Below are 21810 nucleotides of genomic sequence, written 5' to 3'. Positions count from 1 at the left end.
AGGAAGTGATTAACGGTTCTTCTATTCGTGTAGTTCATTGGTGTTTCAGCAGGCGGCGCGTGAGACCCAGCAGTGTCGCGTGTGCTGACTGGTCAGTTTTGTATGTACGTGTCAGTGGAAATTGTAAACTTGAGCTATATCTCATCGGTTTTATTTACAGGCATGGAGTAGCTTTAGGTATTATTTTATCAAAATAACGACAACCACGATTGCAATGGAGGTAAAACAAAACATTATTTGGTTAAAATTAAGTGTCGCCGTTTTTTAAGTCTTGCTCTCCCTGTGTAAAGAAACGTGAACATGCTTATAGACATTGACAAGCTATCAATAATCAGTTCAAAGAGTATTATTGTGCATCAATGCATACTTCTGTGTTTTTATTCATATAAAGCCTGAATTATTTACTTGGCTTATATCTTTTCGTTAAGATTATAAGACCATAATAATGTGCAAAAAGTTGACGTGAGTGTTATTACAGTGTGTATAATTTACCTTTGTTATAAAAATCTGTTTTAACAGAACATCCAGAATGTCCCAATTGACATCCAAACCAGTAAACTCTTAGGTAAGACAGTTTTACAGTCATTTATGCATACACAATTCTTATACATATGGTTTGAAGTGCTGTAGCTTGACTTCTATACACAGTAGTTTAGATCTTGCACAAAGATCTATTTAATATTTTGCTTTTGTCTCCATCATTCAGACTGGCTGGTGGACCGGAGGCACTGCACGCTGAGATGGCAAAGTGCAGTGATGACAATTCGAGAGAAAATCAATGCTGCCATTCAGGATATGCCAGAGAATGAGGAGATCAAACAACTGCTCTCTGGCTCATGTAAAATAAAATAAAAAAAACATGATAATAATACAAACATACTTCTTTTTGTTTGAATGTGATTACTCATACATTGTTCCTTTTGCAGATATTCACTATTTCCATTGCTTACGAATAATCGAAATATTAAAAGGAACAGAAGCGTCCACCAAAAATATTTTTGGCAGATATTCATCACAAAGGATGAAGGTGATGATGCGTCTCTCTGCTGTTTATTATTCTTTTAATGTGTAATTTATTGCTGTATGTAGTAAAAATAATATACTATATTTTTTTTTTTTGTCAACAGGATTGGCAAGAAATAGTGTCCCTGTATGAAAAAGACAATGTCTATTTAGGTAAACAATCATCATTTAATTATTTAAGCCATTTTTTTAAAGTTACACAAACACAGTGACATGATTGTGTGTATGTGTGTTTTTAACCCCAGCTGAAGTGGCCAGTATATTGATTCGTAGTGTAAGTTATGAAGGTCCTGCTTTGAGGAAGCAGGTGTCTAAAGCTCAGCAGCTGCAGCAGGAGTTGAGCCGAAGAGAACTGGAGTGTCAGAGCGGTGCCACTGACATGAGGGAACGCTATTATGCTGCCTGTAAACAGTTTGGGATAAAGGTTAGACAACAATTACAATTTATTTTACATCGTTTGATGGTGATTACTGATACTTACCTATAATATTTCACAGGAGGAAAATGTGGCAAGGGAGTTACAAGCTCTAGTTAAAGATCTGCCTGTAGTTTCAGAAGAAACTAGTAGACGCTTTCCACCTGAGCTTGTTCACAATTTCACCTCTGATGTTTAATTTCGCAAGGCCACCAGACAGATGATGCCCACATTTGCATAATGTGGGGAAATCACAGACTGATACTGGATCCCCAGCTGAGATAGGAGCAGGTTTGAATGTCATTCAAAAAATATGAAAATAAAGCATTGCCTATATGGTTCCCTTTAACTGTTACAGCCATTGTGCTTCACAAGACTATAAAAGAGTTTAACCGATTTAGGATTACAATTCTGATTTCTGCTCTCAGCAAGGTGCTGAGATGGTCTTTGGAGTGATTAAAAGTTCTCTGGAGTACAATGCAAGTTTCTTTTCAAAGGCCTCTCCTGTGTATTAAGTGTAGTGTTACTGGAGTTGCCCAAGATATCCTAACTTTAAGAAGCAGAACTACAATCCTATCTTTGATTTTAACATTGCATAATAGTGTCATACTGACCTTTATTTCAAACTTTCTGCTTTGTTTCTTTGCTGATTTTAATCTGCTCTGTCAGAAAACAGAAGAAGAAATAGATATTTCTGTCAACTGTACGACGGGAGGAGCCTCTTGTTGGAAACACCTGAGACACCTGCAGTCATATTTACAGCCAAAGTCCCTTTGGCAGACACTTAGATAAGGAGTGTTGTGATCCGGCAAACAGAAAATCTATAAAACCACCTTGTTCAAATAAAACTGAGAAAAGAGCAGGATATTTACCATAAATTTATGTCCACATAAAGTGCGAGTTGAAATATTTTATGAATTATGCAAGCAGCACAATAGAAAGGAAGCACAAATGCAATGCATATGGTGCAAGAAAATGTAAAATGACTATTTCTTGTTGTTATTGCCAGCCCTGCTTATAAGTACGAAACAATGTAATATGTCACACTATTTCTTTTAAAGGAAATCGCGCCATCTAGTGGACATACCACTTCTGCTGTTTGTCACTCAGTCAACGGAAAACAACAACTTACTTACACATAGTAAGAAATGGTTATAAAAACTGAAACAGAAGTGAAACAAGTAGTAGGAAAGAGGAGAAATAAAAAGCGATACTTTATTGATAGATATAGATATAGAAGATATGCGTTTACCTTTTTGAAAAGTAAGCAAATTAATGTATCTTTTTCTTCCTTTGTATATATACGAAAAGTACCATAATAAGAAAAATAAATAGTCTACAAATGATCAAAAACCATTTAATAGTTTGAGATTTGCCGTTGCATTGAAGGAACTTTTCTGAAAAAAATAATAATGTGTTGAATTTACAGCTTTTTGAAATAAGATATAAATAACTTTTTATTACCAGATTCGTAATTATGGAAAACAGTGTGATAAAATACAACGTATTAAGATATAAAGAACGCGTAGTGATAAATAATTATTATTTATTAATATATAAACGTCTATTACATGGATATACTTATAATTAATTGTTAAATTATTAATAATCAACATTTTTGAACCATCTTAATTTTATGAAATAAAATTAGCTGAGTATCCACAACATCTGAAAGCGTGTATTAAGATTCCCGTACATTTATCGATTTTTTTTTTTAAATCAATTTACAGTGAATTTCAGATACGTTTGAGTTCACGGAAAATACATAACTGTAAGAGGAAAATTAAGGTCACTTTGTTGCAAGCAATTTCTAGTGACTTTTATTTTGACGTTACAAGGAAGTGATTAACGGTTCTTCTATTCGTGTAGTTCATTGGTGTTTCAGCAGGCGGCGCGTGAGACCCAGCAGTGTCGCGTGTGCTGACTGGTCAGTTTTGTATGTACGTGTCAGTGGAAATTGTAAACTTGAGCTATATCTCATCGGTTTTATTTACAGGCATGGAGTAGCTTTAGGTATTATTTTATCAAAATAACGACAACCACGATTGCAATGGAGGTAAAACAAAACATTATTTGGTTAAAATTAAGTGTCGCCGTTTTTTAAGTCTTGCTCTCCCTGTGTAAAGAAACGTGAACATGCTTATAGACATTGACAAGCTATCAATAATCAGTTCAAAGAGTATTATTGTGCATCAATGCATACTTCTGTGTTTTTATTCATATAAAGCCTGAATTATTTACTTGGCTTATATCTTTTCGTTAAGATTATAAGACCATAATAATGTGCAAAAAGTTGACGTGAGTGTTATTACAGTGTGTATAATTTACCTTTGTTATAAAAATCTGTTTTAACAGAACATCCAGAATGTCCCAATTGACATCCAAACCAGTAAACTCTTAGGTAAGACAGTTTTACAGTCATTTATGCATACACAATTCTTATACATATGGTTTGAAGTGCTGTAGCTTGACTTCTATACACAGTAGTTTAGATCTTGCACAAAGATCTATTTAATATTTTGCTTTTGTCTCCATCATTCAGACTGGCTGGTGGACCGGAGGCACTGCACGCTGAGATGGCAAAGTGCAGTGATGACAATTCGAGAGAAAATCAATGCTGCCATTCAGGATATGCCAGAGAATGAGGAGATCAAACAACTGCTCTCTGGCTCATGTAAAATAAAATAAAAAAAACATGATAATAATACAAACATACTTCTTTTTGTTTGAATGTGATTACTCATACATTGTTCCTTTTGCAGATATTCACTATTTCCATTGCTTACGAATAATCGAAATATTAAAAGGAACAGAAGCGTCCACCAAAAATATTTTTGGCAGATATTCATCACAAAGGATGAAGGTGATGATGCGTCTCTCTGCTGTTTATTATTCTTTTAATGTGTAATTTATTGCTGTATGTAGTAAAAATAATATACTATATTTTTTTTTTTTGTCAACAGGATTGGCAAGAAATAGTGTCCCTGTATGAAAAAGACAATGTCTATTTAGGTAAACAATCATCATTTAATTATTTAAGCCATTTTTTTAAAGTTACACAAACACAGTGACATGATTGTGTGTATGTGTGTTTTTAACCCCAGCTGAAGTGGCCAGTATATTGATTCGTAGTGTAAGTTATGAAGGTCCTGCTTTGAGGAAGCAGGTGTCTAAAGCTCAGCAGCTGCAGCAGGAGTTGAGCCGAAGAGAACTGGAGTGTCAGAGCGGTGCCACTGACATGAGGGAACGCTATTATGCTGCCTGTAAACAGTATGGGATTCAGGTTAGACAACAAATAATTACAATGTATTTTACATCGTTTGATGCTGATTACCGATACTAACCTATAATATTTCACAGGGGGAAAATGTGGCAAGGGAGTTACAAGCACTCGTTAAGGATCTGCCTGTAGTTTTGGAAGAAACTGGTAAAAAAGCTGCCTGTCTGGATGAAGCTATAAAATTTTACGAAGCCTTCATAAACTTTGTTAGTGATTGGTGAGTGTGACTTCTTGTCGTTTCTAATGCTGCATTGATTGACCTTTAGACACCTGAAATCATGCTGTGATTTAACTCCAACATAAACCTTATATGATGTTCGTCTAAGTGCAATTTTACATTTTTTTTAGGTCTGAAGAAGCACTGCCCATTCTAAGATTTGTCCAGAAGAAAGGAAACACAACTGTATATGAGTGGAAGACAGGAAATGTGCCCACAGTTGTAGAGAGACCTGTAATGGAGGAAGCCCCACCTGATGTTGTCACAGAGGAGACTGTAAGTGTGATTAATATGACTCCATGAGTTGAGTTTAGAGCGTCTGTCTATCATTCTTGTTTTGTGCAGATTGACTGGGGTGACCTCGGCGATGGCGCTGATACTGAAGAGGTGAATTTTGGGATCTCTGTTGAGGATGGTGTGGGTATTAGTCCCGAGATTGGCACAGAGGTAAGAGCCTTAAATATTTAGCACAAATGTAAAATCTTTGGTTATCTCATTTTGAAACAGAATTAAAACAGTCTACCAATCAACTTCAGGAAACCAGTGCTGGTGGTATTGACTGGGGAGCCTCTGAATTAACACCTGTGGAAATTGAAATTGTGGATGTTGGCACAGACTGTAAGTGTGTTGGGATTTACTGAAATTAAATGTTGATAACTGTACTTAACATTAAGAATTTGTTATACATTTACACTGCTTTTCAAAAGTTTGGGGTCAATAATATTTTTATTCAGGATGCATTAAGTGTGTACATTAATGAGGAAAAAAAAATTAACTTAAATGATTTTAGCAAATGGCTGCAATATAACAAAGAGTGAAAAATTTAAGGAGGTCGGAATACTTTCCGTACCCACTGTATATATATATGAAGCACTGTTTTTTAAGAGTGATTTCCAAAGGACACAACACAAAAAGACTGATGCACCACAAATGTATATTTTTAAATATATTAAAATAGAAAAGCTCCTTTAAAGTGTTATATTTTACATTTTGCTGTATTTTTCATCAAATAAATGCAGCATTCATGGGCATAAATTATTTATTTTAAAAGCATAAAAAAAATAAAATAATCAAAAATATCACCAAGAGCTAATTATTTTAATGTGAGATCTGCAATTTGGTAAAAGGATAGAATTACAGACAGGCACACATAATCGTATTTTAAACATTTATATCCATTCTGTAAATACACATTATAATCAGCGTGCATAATGCGCAACTCCAGAGTCTGCAGATTTCATCTGGGTCTGGGTATGGTGCTGAATAATTTTACTTTTGCAGGTCCTGATGGTGTTGCCAGAGGTGAAGATGCGCTTTCTCTTCTAGAAAACTCACAGACACGTGGCCAGTTCATCAATGAGCTGAAGGAGGTACAACAGCTCATTGTTACAAGTATTAGACAGAAACTTTAGTCCTCACCCAAACCAAACTCTTTTTCTGTGTTTCTGTGGGTCAGTTGGAAATGTTCCTGTGTCAGCGGCTCAGTGAGATGCGTGAAGAAGGTGACTTGGTGACCATGAGTCAGTTCCAGCTCGCTCCCTCAGTGATTCAGGCCCAGACTCCCGAGCGTGTGGAGGCCATGCTGGCAGACGTGCGTGACCTGCTAAACGGGCTCACTTCAGTACGAATGCAGCACCTCTTCATGATCCAGGCGTCACCACGGTAACTACACACTCAAACCTTTCATATGAACAAATGCATTTTAAATCTGTCATATATCAGCATATCTGAAAGGAATTGTTCACCCAAAAATGAAAATTTGCTGAAAATTTACTCACCTTCCAGCCATCCAAGATGTAGATGAGTTTCTTCGTTTGAAAAGCTTTTGAGAAATGTAGCATTACGTCACTTGCTCACCAATCGATCCTCTGCAGTGAATGGGTGCCGTCAAACATCTTTTAAAAACATCACAGTAATCCATCATACTACTCCAGTCCACCAATAAACATCTTGTGCAGCGAAAAGCTGTGTTTGTAAGAAAGAAATCCATCATTGAAACGTTTTTAAAAGGGATACTTCACCCAGAAATGAAAATTCTGTTATTAATTACTCACCCTCGTGTCGTTCCAAACACGTCAGACCTTCGTTCATCTTCGGAACACATTAAGATATTTTTTATGAAATCCGAGAGCTTTCTGACCCTGCATAGACAGCAACATAACTGAAATGTTCCCAGGCCCAGAAACGTAGTAAGGACATCGGTAAAACAGTCCATGTGACATCAGTGGTTCAACCGTAATTTTACGAAGCTGCGAGAATACTTTTTGTGCGGAAAGAAAACAAAAATAATGACTTAATTCAACAATTCTTCTCCTCAAAATCACATCTTTCGCCATTATCAAGAGTAACTCTGCACATAAACAATGCAGGCGTATTGGTACTCTCCATAATGGCACCCCTAGGGTGTCGTGAAGGAGAACAATTGTTGAATAAGTTATTTTGGTTTTCTTTGCGCACAAAAAGTACTCTCGTAGCTTCATAAAATTGCGGTTCACTTAATGATGTCACACTGACTATTTTACCAAAGTCCTTACTACATTTCTGGGTCTGGGAACATTTCAGTTGCATTGCTGTCTATGCAGGGTCAGAAATTTGTGTTCCGATATTGATCAAACAGTATTATGGCTTATGGATTAATTGATGGACTGGAGTTGTGTGGATTATTGTGATGTTTTTATCAGCTGTTTGGACTCTCATTCTGATGGCACCCATTCACTGCAGAGGATCCATTGGTGAGCAAGTGTATGTAATGCTAAATTTCTCCAAACCTGTTTCGATGAAAAAGCAAACTCATCTACATCTTAGATGGCCTGAGGGTAAGTATATTTTCAGCAAATTTTCATTTTTAATTAACCATTCCTTGAAGCTATTAGTCACATTAAAAAAAAAACACTGAACAGTTATCTATAGTTTTAATGTTGATGTAGATGAAATCTTGTAGTCAGATAATGATAAATCTGGTGCTGTGTATGTTTGTGTCTCAGCTACGTGGAGCGTGTTTCAGAGTTACTGCGGCAGAAACTCAAGCAGGCTGATATCTTGGTGTTAAAGTGTGGCACGCTGGCTGAAAAACGACAGGAGGCTCTGGAAGAACAGGCCAAGCTGGAGCCCCGCATTGATCTGCTGGCTGCTCGCACCAAGGAGCTCCAGGAACTGGTACAGTAAACCTGTTATAATGATGTATTTGTGGATTTGTTTCAGTACAGGTTTATCATAATACATTTGTCCTATTACAGCAGTATATGGTATAGTCCTGATACTTTCTCACTCATTTACTTTCCTCTCTGCAAAAGTAAAACTGGCACCTTAGCAAACTTTCAAATTCCTGTTCACACTCTTCCCCTCTTTGCAAAAGGAGCCAATGCTTGGCAGTGTTAAATATAAAAAGAAATGAGGTTAATAGAGCAAAAAAGCTAAACTAATGTTGTTAAATGTCATGGTGGACATAACTTTTATTGAAAACTAAATCCTTGACTGGCTGAGAATATGAAAAAAGCTTCCTCTTTATCTATTTGTGTCTCTCTCTCACAAACAGATTGAAGCTGACATCTCCAAAAGATACAACAACCGGCCCGTCAACCTCATGGGAGTTCATGTGTGACCAAGAAGAGTATTTACATACTGCACAGATGTATCATTTCATAAATATATTTTTCCCATTTAAATTGGGAAGGTAATTGTTTTGTGGTGATTCCTTTGAATATTCAAAGAAGGCTGTAAATAACTTGCGCTTACACAGCTGGCCTCATTAGTCTGAAGTGCTGAATTCAGTAAATGAACCGTCTTAAGAGGCCAACATTTAAATATACCATTGCTAACCCTAATTTCTGTGAAGAAAAACATGGCATTTTACATCAAATTACATCAAAACTAAAAGAAACGGTCAGAAAAATTTACATTTTTGCAAACAGCATGTACAATAAAGTAATAAACTATTTTAAAAAAAAAAAAATGAAATATTAAATTGCTGAATTATCAATGTTTTAAAAACTGCATACTAGAAGAGTCCATTTGACCTGAATCAGTAGGGGTGACTTTTTAAGAGTTTAAAACAAAATGTTGTTTTGTAGATACCGATTAACATGTGCATTATTTTCACATCAATATATATATATATTTATATATTTACATTTAGTCATTTAGCAGACACTTTTATCCAAAGCGACTTATATATATATATTCAGTAATTTCACTCTAATGGCAATGAATATATTATTTTTAATGCCATTAAAGTGAAATAAGTGAACATAAATGTAGAAGCATGACAAAAATGATCATTTTAGAAAACAAAAATTATATATATATATATATACACATGTATACCAACTAGGGTTACTAGTTTTAAGGCTGAGTTTGATGAAAGCACTTAAAAATTGCGAAATTAATGCAGTATAACAGGGTTGCATGCAATTGTGTGACACAGCTAAATATTAGATTTTTAAATGAATTTTAAAATGTTTTACTACAATAAAATGAATGTTGTCAACAGATCATGATGATTTTAGTTGAAACAGAATATAAGGTCAAACGTCTGAGGTGGAATATGCCAAAACAACATTTTAAGGGGGAGATACAGACAGTTGATGCATTTTACTCTTATTTGTGGTGTCATTTTAAAAACATTACTGTTGTAATGTTTTTAAAATGTGTGGGGTCATGTAAGAAAGTTTTTTTTTTTTTCCAGCAAGGAGACATTAAACTGATCAAAAGTGACAGTAAAAGACTTTACATTGTCAAAAAATCCAAAAAAATATCATGGTTTCCACAAAAGTATTAAGCAGCACAACTGTTTTTAACATTGATAAGAAGAAGAAATCTGTAGCACCATATCTGCATATTAGAATGATTTTTGAAAGATCATGTGGCACTGAAGACTGGAACAACTCAGCTTTGCATCACATGGATAAATCAGTTTTAATAAATTAAATAATGTAATGTAGTAATTAAATAATATTTTACTATATTATTGTTTTTACTATATTTTGGATTAAATAAATGCAGCCTCGGTAAGTATAAGAGATTATTTAAAAAAAATTTAAACAATCTTACCAACCCCAAACTTTTGAAAATTAGAGGACATACTGTACCTAGAATAGTCCACCTAAAGATTAATTCCATTAATGTATTCTATAGTAAACATATATTGAAATATAATTACTTTATAACAGCATATGATTATCATAGGAACAGCACCTCACCTCATCTAAAAGACTAGCCATACATCTCCCCCGATGTTTTATCACTGTGTTGTCTCTGTTTTGCCCTGGGGCAGCTGGTATAATCACATGGCAGAAACACATTATGCTCACAAGATTGAGGATCTAATGGACATGATTTTTGCACACCTCCTACATCTAAGGCAAGGAACAGTGAAGCATTACAGCTCAATTTCAGACCCAAGTTTTATACCACATTGGCATTGTAGACTTTGTGTCATCGATCATGGCGACATTTAACCAAGATATTATCTGTGGCGCATTCTCACTTCATTGGTTTGCAAAATGCACACGCATCCATTTTTTCTTTTGTCTGTCTCCGCCTATCCCCCCACTGTCTCTGATGAAGCTATGATAAGTAGAGGGTTGCGCTCGGCCCAATCATCGCCTGTGCCATCAATCAGGCCAGACAGGCCCGTTTACTGACACAGAAGCTTAAAAGAGCAGCCATTACAAAACACTTTGTTTTCCGCCCAGTCGACAAGAGCGGAAAAACAACACAGAGGTCTGAGCATTTATCAAATATTCCACCATAACATCATTCTGATGATCAAACGAAGACTAAAATTGCCATTGGGCGACAGACCTAATCTCTTTTTGGGCCCTAAAAGCTTTTTGCCTTTCATTTGTTTGTCAAAAATCCCCCTCATCCCTGCAGCGGGCAGATGCTCGGAGGCGATGGCCAGGGTAAGACCCAAACTGCTGTGGCCCAGAAGACTGAGGTTGCCAAGACAACTGGCCCAGCACCCCTGCTGTTGTCACTCTGCCTGTGTCGCTCAGTCATTGATTCTCTCCATCTCACCAGCTCTCCACATGCAGCTTGCATTGTTCTCAATGGCCCTCATTGAGAAGGCATTGTACACGATAATACACCTACCAACTCTCCCACGTCCATTTCATCGTGTCACACATTAACAACCAAAAACCATATTGAATAAAAAATAAATAAAAAGTTGAAAAGCTAATACCAATAAGCAGACCTGCGTTTTCAGCATTTAATAACAAAAAACTACATACATAAAGCTGTTGTCATATAGACCAAATAACATCATCAAGTAAGAAATACATTGAAAATACAATGTAAATAATGGTCACACCCTATTACGCTCCGCGCACAATGGTACGTCCTGAAATCCTACATCTGTTAAATACAAAGTATTAAAAAAAAACAGACGTTCACAGAGACACATCATTAATTCATTAATATCTAAACATCTCGATATCTAAGCGTGGACTGTGCTCGATGCAGCCAGAGGCTTTTGTGAATGCAACATTTGGACTTATCTGGAATCGCTAATTTGCATTTTCACATCAGAAACGCCACAACCGTCAACCGCCGAATGGCAGCTGCAAGAGATCAGTGTGACTTTCTTTGAAGACTATTATCAATGCACATCAATTTCACTTGAGTCCAGGACTTTAATTGTAAGTAACACCGAATAAGGCTAATTTAATGGAGAACACGCAATTAATATCCACTAACTGTGCGTTTCAATTCTGGTCGATCATATCTAACGGTACATTGAAACCTCTAGACTCATATTGGCCTGAGAGTGACGGTTTCTTCCTCAGCCTCTTGGCTTCGTTTTGCAGTTTTTGTCGGATGTAGCCCTTGATCTCTGCGTCAGTCTTGCCATGAAAGAAATACTGAACGGTTCCTGTACAGGAATATTTCCGGAAATTAGGTGTAATACATTCAAGTTAGTGTAAATTTTGACAATCTTCAAAATGACAGAACACCATCTTACTCAGGATTGCCTGGATCTCTTCGGTGGGGAGAGCAGGCTTTGGTTGGCCTCTCTTGTTGTACACGACTCCAGATATAGAGTGGGAAGCCAGGCAATCCCTCTCATAGAGTCCACGGAGCAGGTCGTTGGTCAGTTTTTGGGCAGTGGTGCCTGTGTTACACCTCTCCAAAAGTTCAGGAGTGATAAACTGATTAAAAAATAAATAAAAAATACGCAAAACGATTACTGATGCTATCTATTTGAACTTGTGAAATATATATAGCTTGATAAGACTTGACAAGCTTTTCTTTCATGTATGTTAGGAGTGGCTGATATGAAAAAACATTGTCTAGCAATTTTTTCAGGCAGGATCACAGTCCACAATCTTATGGCACTTCTTTCGAATACTGGTTTATAAGACAATTTTTTGCAAGTTACTGAGCAGTACAGCCAACTGCTCTAATTGCCCTATTAAAAAATATATCACTACAAGGTAACAACAAAGAAAAGGATGAAGATAGACTATTTATATATTGAAAAGCATAAGAACAAATGGCAAAAACAAAAAAAACCTGTACACTGAAAAAAAAATGGCATAGGATTACTTTTCAATTTTAAGGATTTCTTTTAAATTACTTTTTTTTTAGTTTTAAACAAAAATTGCTAGTAAATTTCACAAATAATTACAAATAAACAACAAGTAGCACACTGAATTAAACATGATTTTTTTTTTAGGTAAAAATACTTGTAAAACATACTCCAATATGTTTTATTTACAACTTCAGAAAAATAATTTTGACAGTGTAATACAAAGACTTCAATATGACAAAGAGAAGTCATATTGAAAATACAGAGTGCTACAATATTAGGATGAAAAGATGATTAGGATGATTATTTTATCTAACTTTTATAGACTACCTCTGTGAAGAGCCCGTCCCTTTGAGCATTCTGAGTGGCCTCATGAGGTTTCTGTGATCCTGGACCCTGATTCAGCCATTGCCCATTCACAATGGCTGGAGGAGAACGCACATCTGGTATCACAGCATCTGCCTCGGCAGGTGCCTGCGCCGTGCCTTGAGAATCTGGGGTCCCGAGAGAGGTCCCATTGTTCCCATTTGACCACATCTGGGTCTTCTCGATCAGCATTTCCAGGTTTCTTGCTAGCTTTCCACATGCTGTAGTGAGTACATCAAATGTGAAGATTTGATTTATGCAATTCAATAAATCAAAACACCTAACAATCAAACAATACTGACCTGTAAGGCACCTAAGTTGTTCCTTCAAGTCCTCCATTTCCCTCTGCATGCATAAGACCATGGCAATAAGCTCCTTCTTCGAATAGGTCTGTAAATAATGAGCCTCCTGCCATCATAAAAGTACACAAGCTCAGGTCTAGAATCAAATGTCTCAAGTACGTCAACAAGCAAATGTCTCAAATGCTGAACACAAGTGACTCACATCCTACCTCAGACTCAGAAGCAGGAGAACTGTCAGTGTAGAGGTCTGCGGAAGAACAATCCAGCTCATTAACCTGTCATGACAAGAAAGAGTCCTAATATTTTCTATTTACTCAGTCAGTTGTCATTGATAATTGTACAACAGTTCATTTCAGCCGTCAAATCTGATCACATTTTCTCTCCCCATGACTGGATTGAGGTTTCTCTCACACTTCCTCTCATATACTGTTTCAGAACAGCTGTCATTTTGTGTTGCTTGTTTGATAAATAAAGAAAATAAAGAAGTATTACTTCTAAACTATATAAACTTCCATTAATACTGATTACTGACTGTTTGAATACACTTGTTGTTTCTTATGTTTTCGATGAATAAACTATTTTCTTTGGGAAACTGTTTATATAGTTTGATAAAAAAAGTATGACTTATTTTTGTTGGTGTACAAAACTGTTGGTGTTCGAAACTGTCTAAGACAGGATGTGATGCAGAGAACTGTGAGTATCCTGGCCAGAAAACATCTGTTGTTTTTCAAAAGTTATTATGCTCTTCATATATATTTTATCTCTATATGATGTAATGTTTATTCTAATTTAATGGTTATTACACTGCATGTTGTTTTTGTGTATTCAAGAGGTATAAAAGCTGATGCTTGGACAATAAACTTTGAAGAAGCTTGACCAGAACAGGACTTTGCATTGGTGAAGGAAACGACTGAGTATTCGACAGTACTGGGAAATACAGGAATAATCTAAGCAACAGACGAAGAAAGAAATATATAAATAGGCTAATTTTCCTCAGAAATGTGTGTTAAATTGTGATATTATTGAGTATATCCAAATCACAGCCGTGCTGATATTTACAACAACAGTAGCTTTAATACTGCTTACATATACATTGACCAGGTTGATACATTGTTTACCATGATAAGAAGCTTCCACTGAAATATCAGTCAATGCAATTGTGGTAAACTACCTGTTGAAAAAAAAATTTTTTTTTTTAAATGGTTCAGCTGACCTGAGTCCCCAAAACCCATCTAAAACCACTGAAGAGACCAGCGTGGGAGAATAGAAGACCGGCAAAACATCTTAAGCTGGCTCAAGATGTTATGTCTGCAAAGGTAGCCACTGCTGTCATGCAAAAGCAAAGCTGTTGAATGCTTCTTAAACTCTTTAAATGAGAACCCATATTGTGGCCTTGCACACAATACTGGTGTTTTCCATGGGGGAAGTACCATGGTCATTTTTATAAGGGTACCAACAAAATAACTTGAAAAGAAGAGATTGTTTCAAACTTTCTAAAGTTTCGAATTTCAAAACTTTTAACCCACTGGTGAGCTTGTACTTGGGAGGGAAATGAGTACAGGGCTTTAGTTGTGCGAGCGCCTGATGAGGTTTCGATCAAATGGTGTACTGTACCATGCTTTACCCCATTGTTCTCCATTAGCGGCCAGGCATGGCCGCCTGCCCTGCCTCACACCACTGCTGCAGGATAGGAAAGCATTCAATCTATTGCTATACGGTGCGAAAAGTGCAGTAGTAAACCAACACCAGTAAATTATGGGTGAGATTGTTGCATAAAATGCTGCCATCAACCGACGTGGAACAACTGTGAGAATCAAAACAGAAAGGTTTTGCTGTCCGTCTTCTCTGTCAAAATGCATCCAAAACATCGATTAAACACCGATAATGAGAAAAAGCCCAAACCTTGATGTCTAACTTCTGAAGCCCGGCGTCGGATGAGCTATTTTCTTCTGCTTTCTCTTTGGAGGAATACATTTTTCTTCGTTTCTGTGCACCGTTCTGTTGGACAGTCGGGTTGACATGATACTAATTATTATTTTGGGATCAAACATATGCCATTAACAGTTACAAACAAACAATGAGACATTAAACACTCAAAAACACGTTTCCATCGATCATCTTACACTGAAGCAGTCCGGTTTTTGTTCCTCTTCCTCATCCTCTTCATTTTCGTAGTCAAGAATTCGCTGCGCTTTTGTTTTCCTTCTCATTTCTCTCCCATTATTTTATTTGCGAGCGAGAAAAAAGGCTCCACTCTGCATAATACAGTTACGCTGTATTGGACCAAAACAACACTATTCCTCTCTTTCTGAGATTTATACGCTGCAGATCTACTACAGATACCGACAACTATGTTCCTTGCGATTATTTTACTTCAGCTCAAATACTTGAGTGAATCCATGGAAGGACAGCACTTTACAGAGAAATGACAGGGAACACATTTGAGGCTAACGCACCGTAACGTAACGTGGCACGAGCTCGAGTCCCGTCTAGATTCAATCTAATGGCAGATCCTCACAACAACAGGAAATCGTTTGCAAAAATTTTTACCATGGTAACCCTAGTTTCCGCCAAAATACCCTAGTTACTGCTGTAAAACCGTAATAAATCATTACAAATTCTCTTTCAAACAGTTCAAGAAGCTTTCAGAATCTTCATTTATTTCATTGATGGCACTGTCACCAAATACCAAGTTACCTCAGTTTTATTGTAGTAACAGTAACTGCAGTAATTATGGTATGTCGGCGGAAACTATGGTTACCACGGCAAATATTTATAAGGGGCGCTCTTTTAACTCATGTTTCCCCTCGATATGTAACATATTGTATATGCGCTCATAAACAATAGTGCATTTCCAACGACAGTCTTATTTACACGTCGTTTACAGAGTATTTAGCCTGACAATTGAGAAAGTTAGATTCGTCATGCAGTTTTAAGAAAGATTTCAACAAAATAATTAACTTTAGTCTTATTTTGCGATTATAATACGTCTTTGGTGTGTGGAAGATCATAGTTAATATTAATGTCAGACTCTTTACAAAACAGATGTACCAGTGTACTCAGTTTCCCCTAAAATACCATAGTTACCACTTTAAAAATGTATTAGCCACCACTTTCATATGATCAAATAAAAATTATTTGTGGACTGTATATAGGAGATCCTGTATTATGATGTAATCATTTCAAAAGCAAAATTGAGCATTGTTTTGTATAAAGTGACAATTTCAGTTTAGGTCAATGACAGCTTTCTGCTTTTGTAATTATTGGAAACCTACACACAAGAATGTTTCTTAAAATGAGTTTTTAAAGTCTTGAAGAGCCTTAAGTAAATGTGAATACATCGATTGATAAGGGAAAGGAAGAAACAATAACACTATTTAGGTTAAATGCAGTCACACAGACTAATTTCCAAGTATCAAATGTGTTTTCTAGAATAAACACATTCTCTGAAATGTTTCCTGACTGATCCGGTGATAACCATAAATTGGAGCTTGACATCTTGAATGGCAATATGTTTACTGCCTCCAAATGACATTATCATTTCCAAGATTTTTTCCTCAGTAATCAATTATTATGCTTTCATATTTTCTTCAGTAACTCCTGACTTATGCAGCATAGCAGCATTTTATGAACAACAGTTTGTTTTTTGTTATAAGGCAATTAAATGTGGTCTGTTTAAGAGTTCAAACATACTTGAGCATTCAATGTGGCCTCAAGAAATTGCAGTGCAACCAAATGCTAACAGGGCTCTTATATAACTCTCCTGACTGTATCTATAATTTTTTTTATTTATCTGAATTTCTCAATGCATGCCTCAGAGAGAATGTGAGTTGGAGAGACATAAGAAAAACTTGGAGGCATTCAGTTCTTTTCCCCACTGCCTCTCAAGGCTGACTGACGCAAGCATCTGACACAAAGAAGCATGTTTGATGTAGATATCCATTAAAAGACCTTTAAAGATCAAAATAGCTGTAATTGAAAATTCATCAAACAAGAAAGATAATGTTATGAGGTACTCACAATCTTGAACCCTGTTATAGAACACGCGACCTCTGGCCTGTCAAACACGCTCAACGAGCGCCATCTAGTGGCTATAAGTAACTAAACGCATTTTTATAGTAAAGTATTTTATTGAGTCAAGTTGTCCAAAGTGATACAATTTAATACAATTAATTAACTACAGTATTTACTGCGACATAAGCTACTTTTATCTGGTTGCTATTTTGTGTGCTTCATAATTGTTTTAATGTTGAAATGTTGATGAAAAGCCTATAACATGCTATTTATTTAATGGCTGGTAACATTGTGACAACGAGAATTATGGTCAACAAATGTAAAAATGAACAGTATGCATTTTTCTAAATGTCGTCAGAAACGTTTTTGTAGCCTAGACTTTATGTGCCAATGGAAAATTGACTTTCAAAGATAAGCCTACGCTAAGAAATATTCATTGGAGTAAAATGAGTGTCAACTAGCCCCATATGATAATACATGGCTCTTTTGGCATAAAGCATTATCCTTTAATTAGTTTCTCGGTATCAGAGTATTTCTGGCCAGTGTTTTAGTGATTGTCAATATTTTTGTGACTTTCAGTATCACTTCAGAATATTGCAAATATCGCCAATATTGTATTCCCACGGAGCTCATCAAGAAAGGGAAGAAAAAATAAAGGCGGGACAGCCAAGTTAAATAGATACCAGTTTTAAATTATGGGAAAATAAATAAATAAATCGTATTTGTAGGTTTGTATACAACGGGGAATTTTGATGAATGATCTCATCCCGTATGTGCACTAGAATATTCTACGCGTGCGCAGTGGCACCATGTTTCAACGCCTCAGTTCAGCCAAGTTGTCGGCAAGAGGAAATTCTGCAAGTCATGGTGGGCCATTCAAAGCGAGAGGGGAGTGACAACCACATAGAGATCTAAGGCAATAAGTGCGTAGTTAGTTGGAAGTGACTGATGACAGTGGCTGTTTATGCATGTGGAGGCATTCGGAGTCATTTGTCAGTAAACTCTTCCTCAGTAAGTATGAAAACGGACTATTTTGATGCTATGCTAGCGGGCTAAGTTAGCTATAGCTTTCGAAATTGCGAACGTGGGAGTGTGTGTCAGTGCAGCTGCTGCAAACGCACAAGACAGCTTTGCGTGAACTGAAGGAACCGTTTTGAACGGTTAGGTTTAACCAGTTGACAAGAACTGGGTATTTAATAAAAGTTGTTATTAGTAATTCATGTCCCCGGTAGACCCCCGTCAGGGCCCGCCTCCTTATTGGCTGTAGCGCGGAGGGGAAATGAGTGACAGGCATCTTAGCCAATCAGAGGCTGTTGCGCCACTTGTTGCTAACGGGCTGCTGGGCTGTGATAGCGGAAGTGTAAGAGGTCAATAATTCACAGTGCTGGACAAGTAAATGGTTCTTAGATGAGGTTTTAGAAGGAGGAGATGAAAGTAGGCAGAGAATGTCATTAGGCCGAAGCTCAGTCACCGATCTGGAATTTATTGGTGGCGAATATGTGCGATTTATTTGCGTACTTTTGGTTATTAGAGTGCTACAGGGATGGTTGGACTGATGTGGGTGTGATTGTGAGGTTGGTGTATGTGGTGGGAGGTCGTTAATATTTTATAATAACAGTTTCATAGTAAGACTGTAAATTGTCATTGTATTATTTTAATTAGGTTGTTAAAACACTTTGTTGTGATATCTGATGTGCTTTTATAAATCTGAATGTTAACATTAGAATTTTGAAATGTAATTTGTGTATTATACTACATTATGATGCAAGCACCTTTGATGTTATTTAACTGATTAAGCTTTAATTGCGATTCACTTGCATTTGAAAAATGTGCCATTTAATTGCTAATAATATTGTAAAATTTTGCTTAATTTTTGTCTTCTCTTTCTATGCAGGTTTGGTGAACTTTGAAAGTGCATGCTTACAAATATATAAGCTGGCTATTATTTGGGTGAAAAAAAAAGACAACAAAAGAGGATTTATCTTCACCTTTAGTCCTGTTTTATTAGAAGCACATGACTGTGAAACAAAGCGAGCATCCTTTTATCTTGTCTCAGCTTTCGATTTTCTATCGTATACAAGGCTGACCATAACCTTAATTGGGTTTGACATTTGTTTGTGTGTATTTTTTTGTTTTTGCTTTTTAGTTCCTTTTTAAGTTTTTTTTCTTTTTTGTTCCTTTGCAAAGAAATGCTTTACTTGAAAAAGTACTTCACAGAGGGTCTTATTCAGTTCACTATCCTCCTGAGTCTAATTGGGGTACGGTTGGACTTGGACACTTATTTAAACAATCAGCTCCCCCCACTCCGTGAGATCATCCTGGGCCCCAGCTCGGCCTACACCCAGACGCAGTTCCACAATCTCCGTAACACCCTGGACGGCTATGGCATCCATCCTAAAAGTGTGGACCTGGACCATTTTTTCACCACTCGTCGGCTTCTGAACCAGGTGCGCTCCCTGGATCATCTGCGTGTGCCCAGCACCGAGCTGAGTGCCTGGCTGGTGCATCGTGACCCTGAGACTGTGGTTTCGGCAACCAGTCAGTCTGGCCCCAGCATTGCCCTGGACAATGGGGGCAGCCTGGAGGACGTGAACAACTCCGAAGCCTCGGCAATGAGAGGGGCTGGCGGTGCTTCTGAGACCACTTACAGCCTCAGCGGAGAGGACAGCCTGGGAGCCGTGGCCCCTGAGGACAGTCAGGAGCAAGGGGAGAGAGAGAGCAGCGACGACCTCTCCAAAGAGGTACAGTAGCTGTGTGTTTTTAGCTTAGCCTACAGTAATTAGATTGACATTGGTTCGTATTTGATTTCTTCAAAGAGAGAACCGTGTTATGCTATTATCTCTAGCTATTAGATTAAGCGTATTACAATAGTGGCTGGACAGGGTGTGGTCTCATCGATAGAGCTGTGTATCTCTTAAAACTAGGTAGTTGTGCTAATGTTAATGTTTTAGGCTAATAGTAATGTAAATATTACATTTTCTAGCAACATCACAGCTTTGACATGTGGAACAAATACTGCACTGAATCAAATGGAGATTATAGTAGTAGTAGTAGAGGTCATCTACTCTTGTGGTTGTCAGGATAGGATATGTAGCATTTCATTTTTTGAGAGAGACGTGGTTCCTTTGTGATTTATTTAGGAATACATGCTTGGGACAATTAGCCAAATAAGAGCTGACAAATCTGCATCATTTCCCTCATTAAATGTAATTATCTGATGATGTCCTGTAATCTTAGACCTTTTATGACACTCCCCTTTAATGAATATATTTCTAGGACATTGACCTCATAGACATCCTATGGAGGCAGGATATTGACCTTGGTGCTGGCCGAGAAGTATTTAACATATATATATATATATATATATATTAGGGGTGTAATGGCACACAAACATGATGGTTCGGTACGTTCCTCGGTTTTGCCGTCACGGTGAGATATGGTTTGGGTACAGTAGGAGTAGGAGGAAAAAAACTAAACACCTATCTACCTTTTTCTTGCCGTAAAAATGGGCGCGGCCATTTGTAAATTCTATGGGTCTGGCTTCCGGTCTCATCCACATCCAGCTATTTTTAGCTGTACAAAACAGTTTGTTTTGCTGCTTAATATTGAAAATTTCCTACGGAGGTATGTGCTGTAAGATGCTAGGATTACAGGAAGGTGTGAGGAGCACAGCAAGGTTTCGGTTAATAATGCTTTTAGATTATTCAAAAAGGCTTGAAAGCTGTAGATGTTAAGTGAATTTGAGTCAGCCTTGGAATTACATGGACTTTTCTTGTTGTATTTCCTAGCTTACCAGTCTTGGTGCTCAGACTTCATTATCCCTGCAGGAATGTCTGAGGCTTCTGGAGGCCACCTTTCCATTTGGAGAAGAGCCAGAGGTAGCGACAGTGAAATTCATGCTACATTACGGATTAAAACTTGGCCGTTTTTTTTTTTTTTTGATTGTCATTTTACATTATTTTTTCTCTTCAGTTCCAGGCCACTGGAATACCCATTAACCTGCAGTTTCAATCCACCTTTTTCTTGCCGTAAAAATGGGCAAGATGGGCATTTGTAAATTTTATGGTTCTAGCTTCCGATCTCATCCGTGTCCAGCTATTTTTAGCTGTACAAAACAGTTTGTTTTGCTGCTTAATATTGAAAATTTGTGAGTCTTACCATATTATTTTAATGTATTATCTTAATTATGAACACACTGGTTTGTACTGCAAACAGTTTTACCGTTTACTGCATGTTGTTATTCTTCTCGTTATTTACCTATAGCGGCTAATGAACCGGAAGTCTCACCCATAGGCTTACTTCCACGATGAAGAAAAAGGTGGATATTTTTTTCTAATTAAACAATGGTTTACTGAACAAATTGCTTTTTCCTTGAATTGCAATTCCTTGCATTGCTCTATAAAAGTCGAGACTAATTGACACCACATCATGAGGTTGTGTAGGGATCTTATATGATATGATATAATTTCCTGTTTTATGTTGTTTTACTGTATGTTGGTCTTACGGTACGACTGACTTGGCAGACAAAAGTTTTTCAAATATTAATAACCACTTAAAATATTTTTTTCCAAAAAATAAATTTTTTTTTTTAAAGAATTTCCTCCTTTCAATCAGACTTTTAATCATTTTTTGATGATCTCTGAACACTTTTATCACCCTGAC

At 36.8% G+C, this 21810-nt stretch overlaps 4 protein-coding genes across 5 annotated transcripts in view; 3 read left to right on the top strand and 1 right to left on the bottom strand.

The window, feature by feature from the left end:
- The first annotated feature begins 49 nt into the window (after window positions 1–49).
- On the top strand, window positions 50–1637 carry LOC107754106 (CDK5 regulatory subunit-associated protein 3-like). The gene is made up of 7 exons (XM_016570428.1): window positions 50–220; window positions 520–565; window positions 707–838; window positions 927–1027; window positions 1128–1176; window positions 1269–1447; window positions 1521–1637. The coding sequence occupies exons 1-7, from the start codon at window positions 215–217 to the stop codon at window positions 1635–1637; spliced, it is 630 nt and encodes a 209-aa protein (XP_016425914.1). The 5' UTR covers window positions 50–214.
- Window positions 1638–3319: 1682 nt separating this feature from the next.
- On the top strand, window positions 3320–8868 carry cdk5rap3 (CDK5 regulatory subunit associated protein 3). Of its 2 annotated transcripts, XM_016570438.1 has the most exons (15): window positions 3320–3365; window positions 3435–3494; window positions 3794–3839; window positions 3981–4112; window positions 4201–4301; window positions 4402–4450; window positions 4543–4721; window positions 4799–4935; window positions 5067–5211; window positions 5281–5382; window positions 5472–5553; window positions 6217–6305; window positions 6392–6597; window positions 7920–8091; window positions 8471–8868. In XM_016570438.1, the coding sequence occupies exons 2-15, from the start codon at window positions 3489–3491 to the stop codon at window positions 8534–8536; spliced, it is 1512 nt and encodes a 503-aa protein (XP_016425924.1). In that variant the 5' UTR covers window positions 3320–3365; window positions 3435–3488; the 3' UTR covers window positions 8537–8868. The 2 variants fall into 2 exon arrangements, with proteins under 2 accessions (XP_016425924.1, XP_016425925.1); XM_016570439.1 differs by lacking the exons at window positions 3320–3365; window positions 3435–3494; window positions 3794–3839; window positions 3981–4112 and adding an exon at window positions 3733–3736 and having other exon boundaries at window positions 4280–4301.
- A 2248-nt stretch (window positions 8869–11116) lies between these two features.
- Window positions 11117–15637, bottom strand: LOC107754091 (uncharacterized). The gene is made up of 7 exons (XM_016570408.1): window positions 15258–15637; window positions 15037–15132; window positions 13344–13409; window positions 13135–13240; window positions 12797–13053; window positions 11900–12086; window positions 11117–11809 (listed from the first exon to the last, which is right to left on the bottom strand). The coding sequence occupies exons 1-7, from the start codon at window positions 15342–15344 to the stop codon at window positions 11643–11645; spliced, it is 966 nt and encodes a 321-aa protein (XP_016425894.1). The 5' UTR covers window positions 15345–15637; the 3' UTR covers window positions 11117–11642.
- A 2332-nt stretch (window positions 15638–17969) lies between these two features.
- Window positions 17970–21810, top strand: part of LOC107754105 (nuclear factor erythroid 2-related factor 1-like) — a 7700-nt gene continuing 3859 nt past the window's right edge. The window contains exons 1-7 of the mRNA XM_016570427.1: window positions 17970–18159; window positions 19336–19889; window positions 20425–20487; window positions 20937–21026; window positions 21121–21176; window positions 21221–21242; window positions 21437–21466. Of these exons, the coding sequence (XP_016425913.1) occupies window positions 18117–18159; window positions 19336–19889; window positions 20425–20487; window positions 20937–21026; window positions 21121–21176; window positions 21221–21242; window positions 21437–21466 (858 nt within the window). The 5' untranslated portion in view covers window positions 17970–18116. The remainder of the gene's footprint in view (window positions 18160–19335; window positions 19890–20424; window positions 20488–20936; window positions 21027–21120; window positions 21177–21220; window positions 21243–21436; window positions 21467–21810) is intronic.

Source organism: Sinocyclocheilus rhinocerous, unplaced genomic scaffold, assembly GCF_001515625.1.
Source record: "Sinocyclocheilus rhinocerous isolate Xijiao unplaced genomic scaffold, SAMN03320098_v1.1 scaffold502, whole genome shotgun sequence".
Lineage (NCBI taxonomy): Eukaryota > Metazoa > Chordata > Actinopteri > Cypriniformes > Cyprinidae > Sinocyclocheilus > Sinocyclocheilus rhinocerous.
The sequence above is the reverse complement of the archived record's forward strand: the minus strand, read 5'-3'. Positions and strand labels throughout refer to the sequence as shown.

Coding starts and splice junctions, on each gene's coding strand:
- LOC107754091 (XM_016570408.1), bottom strand. CDS start 15,344: ATGAGAAGGAAAACAAAAGCGCAGCGAATTCTTGACTACGAAAATGAA. Junction 15,133..15,257: donor AAAAACCGGACTGCTTCAGT/GTAAGATGATCG, acceptor ACTGTCCAACAG/AACGGTGCACAGAAACGAAG. Junction 13,054..13,134: donor ACAACTTAGGTGCCTTACAG/GTCAGTATTGTT, acceptor TACTCACTACAG/CATGTGGAAAGCTAGCAAGA.
- cdk5rap3 (XM_016570438.1), top strand. Junction 4,451..4,542: donor AAAAGACAATGTCTATTTAG/GTAAACAATCAT, acceptor TTTTAACCCCAG/CTGAAGTGGCCAGTATATTG. Junction 5,383..5,471: donor GTCCCGAGATTGGCACAGAG/GTAAGAGCCTTA, acceptor AATCAACTTCAG/GAAACCAGTGCTGGTGGTAT.
- LOC107754106 (XM_016570428.1), top strand. Junction 839..926: donor ACAACTGCTCTCTGGCTCAT/GTAAAATAAAAT, acceptor TTCCTTTTGCAG/ATATTCACTATTTCCATTGC. Junction 1,028..1,127: donor ATTCATCACAAAGGATGAAG/GTGATGATGCGT, acceptor TTTTGTCAACAG/GATTGGCAAGAAATAGTGTC.